The 5,040-nt window shown below is 56.1% G+C and overlaps 1 protein-coding gene across 1 annotated transcript; it reads right to left on the reverse strand.

Annotated features, from left to right (window-relative positions):
* Window positions 1-723: 723 nt before the first annotated feature.
* On the reverse strand, window positions 724-3,917 carry VOLCADRAFT_42684 (uncharacterized protein; the record flags this gene model as incomplete). Its single annotated transcript, XM_002955830.1, has 8 exons — window positions 724-1,024; window positions 1,516-1,622; window positions 2,145-2,309; window positions 2,883-3,089; window positions 3,408-3,467; window positions 3,545-3,655; window positions 3,735-3,806; window positions 3,888-3,917. Coding segments are annotated over 8 exons (1,053 nt in total), but the record flags the coding sequence as incomplete, so codon positions are not given.
* Window positions 3,918-5,040: the final 1,123 nt, after the last annotated feature.

Genomic DNA, 5,040 nt, shown 5'->3' on the forward strand with positions numbered 1-5,040 from the left:
CATCCAGAAGAAAGCAGCACCTGTGAAGAACAAACGCCGCCGACCTCGACCAGGACAGGGCAAAGGCTTCTCAGCGGCACGGTGTTCACGGCTGCCACTCCTTAACAACTCACTCCACCTCCATCTGCCCAGCAAGACCTCCCACCGCACCCTGCCACGCACACAGACATACGGACACAGACAAACTTTGTACAAAGAGAAGACCCCACACCAGGGACAGTGCACGACGGGTGTATCTCCCGCCTCTCAGCGACCCCCCTCGTCCTGCAAGGACGAGCGTCGCCCCAATGCAGCACCTACTTCAACAAGGGCGGTCTCGGGTGGGAGGAGGGGCTGGGTTTTCAGCGCAATGAAGGTCAAGAACCAATATCGAACACTCCGAGACTTTTCTCCTTCCGAACTTCCGCAACAACCCAACTCCTGCGACATCCAGAAGTGCAACCTCGTTATGCCTAGAACTGGTTGGGCGATGTGGGCCTCCCACGCAACATGTCATCTCGTGTGCAGAGCAGCACGAGATGCTTCACACGGCTCCTCCCTTGCACACACCCCTATACACACACACAAACACACAATGCTCCATGTCCAAAGAATCCACCCTAAGTCCAATAATGCATATCCTGCAACATCGCATTTCGCACCCCCCCCCCCTCGTTCATCCTGCCCATCACCGACCATACCTGCCCACCATCATGCTGCACACTTTCAGAGCGCCACCTCCTGCTCTAAGAACTTGCAATATGACAACTGGCTGCATTGCCCACCCTTGGCCGGGTCAAAGGCCACCTTGTAAAACGAGCCGCCCGCCGTCACTACAAGCACCGTGTTGGGTTCCGCACCGAAGCCCACAATGGACGGAAGCGGGTGCCCGGCACTGGCCGCGGGCTCGTCGTGGATGCGGAATTGAGCAAACGACCACTCGGAGTTGAAATACTTAGGAAGCGGAATGGCCGGCACGTAGCCCTGTACGGAAGAAGGGGAGGAGGCCGTGGGGGTTTCAGCGCCATCATCACACAGCAGCGGGCTGCAGATAGCAAGCGATGAAAAATGACGAAGCAGATGTAATAGTCATTGAAAGGGTAACTAGGGGTAAATGGATAAACACACCGATGGATGCCGGAATACTAGTACCCGCATACCGGCGGCCGTTCAGCGATAAATGAGGCCCTAAGTTCCCCCTTGCAGAATCGGAGGCGTTGTTCAAACATTCGACTAGTCCGAAAGCGCTGACCGCTTACTGCTGCTGACCGCTGTACAGTAGCGCGCACCTTGACAATGTTAAGGAAGGATGTGGGATTCTGCCGCTGCGGCGGCGTCGTGACGGAGCCCGCCGCTGCCGCCGCTCCTGTCGCCGCCGCCTCGGTACTGACCCCTTTAACCGCCCCGTTGGACGCCGGGCTGCCCTCGGGCGGCACCGCCCCGCGCTGGCCCTCATCCGCCGCGCCGGCGACGCCGCCGCCAGCCTTTGCTCCCGCCGCTGCCGCGGCGTTTGTGAGCGCCACGGCAGATGACAACGCAAATACATGCACGGTGCCCTTGTCCGAGGTGAGGGCGAGCCACTCGCAATCGCGACTAAGGGCCAGGCTGTAAATGTGAGCTGGATCGGCACCACGTCGGAGCTCCTGAGCGAAGTCCAGATGCAGGCGACAGGGCAGGTAGATGGGCATATCACTTGGTTCGGTAGGGCAGGTACGGCAGCAGCATCTGCCGTAGGACTGGACTTCTCCATCCATCACCACAATTGCTGCTCTTTGCAGTGCTTGGAGGCGGCTTTATAGAAAGGTCCTTCTACCGTCATGTCGCCTTGATTTCAAATGAGGTTTGGATGTAACAAGCCTATGTACTGATAAATACTTCGTTGTGGATGCTGAAGATTGAGGTTTATGCTGTATGTCTTCACTCCCTTGGCGCGTGCATGCATGGATGAGTAAGGCACAGGTTCTTGTAATCTTAATCGATTCGCGGATTTCTCGTTGTCGTACTGTTCGCTCGTATAAAACCTGTGGTGCATTAACCAGGTAGCATTACTCCCGTCACAATTTTGCCCCCCTCCCCTTCCCATGCAAGCCCCGCCTCGCTGTCTTTGCCCCCACCGCTCCGCCACACACACACCCCGCATCCCCCTTTCCCTCCGACCCGCCCACCTGCAGCAGCTGCCCATCGGCTGTGTTCCACACACGGACCAAGGTGCCCTTTTCACTTGCCGTCACCAACCTCTTGCCGTCCATGGACAGAACCAGACAAGACAGTGCGTTGTTGTGCGCGGGAATGAACTTGGTTTGCCGCCGGTCGTACAGCTCAATGCGAACCTGGTGGACCCCAAAATCCATAGCGGTGAGGTCACGATGATTTGTGGTGCAGCGGGGGCGGGAAGAGAGAATGGAGGGGAATGGAATGGAGTGGTAGATTACGCGAGAATCGGGAAAAAGGGAAAGCATAGATGGTTAAGGAGCGGCAGCAGGAAGGGCGGAAGGGGGGATTATAAATATCCACAGGCTCCCAGCCAAACAGCCAAACAGTCAGATAGACAGACAGACAGACAGACAGGCACGTGGGCTGGTCAAGCTGCCGCAGCCTCTGTTAGCAACCCAGGCAGCCATCCATCTACTTAGGCAGGCAGCAGCCTAAGCTCAAAAGGGTCCAGAGGCTCCACGGCCAATGGTGACAATAATCACCCCTTTTCCCTCTCCTCCACTTTCCCCCCACCCCGCTGAAGTGCGTGGCTCCCATGCTTGGGCCCAATTCCCTCTCTCCCGTTCCGACCACTGGTTCGCTAAACTTGTCCTAGTTGTACAACGAAAGTTTTCCTCCGTCCAATCCTAGGGTGATTAACAGGCGCTTCACCGCCGCTAGCACCCCGCCCGCCCCATCTGCGCCCCCACCTGTCCCGTGTGCAACCCCGGACACGCCAGCACCGTGTTGTCGGACGCGGAGGACATGGCGGCTGTTGAGGAGATGGCCACCAGACCACGCGGGTTGGCGCACGTCTCCGTCTGGTGCAGAAGCTTCAGGTCGGCAAAGTTGTAGACCAGCACCTTGTGCTCTAGAGCCACCACGATGCGGTCGCGACGGAGCCGAACGGCTCGTACCTGCAGCGAAACACAAAGCCACACGGACGCCAGGGTGCTCAGGTTACTAATGTTACCTTAATTATTTAGTTGTCTAGTTAGTCAGTTACAATGTTTGGGGCTGCTGGGGGTCACCTTGCCTTTCCTTACCCTCCCCGGGTGGAAGGGGTGGAGAGGGAGGAGGAGAAGGAATATATCACGTGCTTGAACCCGTGGAGGAATGAGCACAAGTGCCAGCAGGCACGGATGTGTGTATATGTGGATAAGGGGGAGACGGCGCGGGCAAGAGGGTAGGGTAGGAAAAGAGGGATAGGGTTTTGATTTGGAATGCCCCATCACCTGACTCCTGAAGGTCATTTCGCCGATGCATTTGCCTTGATGGTCGTCCCATATCATGACCTGCGGTTGTGGTGCAGGGGAGATGGCGTGGGTTAGGGACGGTCAACTGCAGGGGATGCGAAGCTCCGGGAACGTACCTTCGTTGGGGGGTACCTTGGAGCCGCCCCGCCCCCTACAATTGCCAGAATGTTACATCGGAAAAGCATCTCCACAATGCCTATGCCACCGTTGTTGAAGCCTCGACAAAACTGCACCAGGAGGGTCGGCGTTATTGGGAAACGACTACACATCGCTGTGTCCCAGACGAGACATACAAGAACTTCCTACCGTTTCCTTAAAAGGCTCGCAATTATAGACTCGAAACCCATTAGTTGTTCCGCACGCGAAGCACCCGTAATCCTACATAATGGCGTAAAAACGTCCTTTAAGCCAGCTTTACATAATCACTGGCCATCTTCCAAAACTGTATAATATACAAACCTGGTTAAAGCCAACGTGAAGGATTTCCTCCTGCTGCTGTGAACCCTGCATCCCTCCTTATCTGAACCAACGCAGCAACTACTTGCCCCGCAAGGGGCTACTCTTTGCCAGGCGGTTTAAAGCCTTGCTGGATGACTGTAAGACTGGCGATAGCTGGTTAAGATAGCCCTCGGCTTTGGCGGTCCTTTAGTAAACGCGCTGCACAACCACTTAGTAATAAAAGGCGAGGGCTCTGACTACAACTCGAAATTCGGCTCACAACTTGCAGAACAGGAGTCCAGCCCGTCGCTGAATCTTCCTACCGAATTGTTGTACGATGCAACTGTCATATGAGGCTTAACCGCCTCGACACCCGCACCTGAGACTTGAAGAGCCGGTCCATCGTACATCATCAAGCCATACATTATGTGAATCAAACAGTTGTCGCTCAGAGGGTTGGCAACTGATGCGCAAACCGACTCACACGGAAGGGAAGAAAAAACGGCCGTGAGCCAGGCAACCCGAACAAGAAGCCTTACAACTATATCCACGTACACATCCAATCTTCATGTTCGGCAAAACTACCGAAGCATCTCCTCCTCCCGCTGCCTGTACCGCTCCAGGTTCCGCATGTGCAGAACCTGTGTAACCGACTCCACCGCCAGGATGTTAGCCAACTGTGACGGGCTCAAGAGCCCCAGCAGCCCCGACTCCATGCCCATCCCGGAAGCCTCATCCGGCACTCCCAGCATAACCACCAGCTGCGAGCCAGCCTGCGGAGACTCAGCGTCCGCTCCCAGCCCAACCAGCGATACTCTCAGGCCGGCACAGCGCATGACAACCTGGAAAGGATACATACAACGTAGCCGCGGCCGCGGCCCCTATCCGGGAGGAGCTTATCTGGAAGTGCTTGAAGAGCCCTTATCGGAGCTGGATATGCCCTGAATGTCTCCTCCTATATGCAGAAAGCCAGGTAGCTAGTAAATACGCGTGGCGTCAGGTTCCCATAGTTAGGTATATTGCCGCTGGCTGGCTGGCTGGCTGGCTGGGCTCAAAAGATGCTCTGATCCGCAAGTCAGAGGATTGATATATTGATTTCGGGGTGGTGGAGCCAATGTAGCTTTGCAGATTTGTGGTGTTGGCCCGGGGCCCCAAATGGCGCTTCCGCTAGAAC

The sequence above is a fragment of the Volvox carteri genome, assembly GCF_000143455.1.
Source record: "Volvox carteri f. nagariensis unplaced genomic scaffold VOLCAscaffold_55, whole genome shotgun sequence".
NCBI lineage: Eukaryota > Viridiplantae > Chlorophyta > Chlorophyceae > Chlamydomonadales > Volvocaceae > Volvox > Volvox carteri.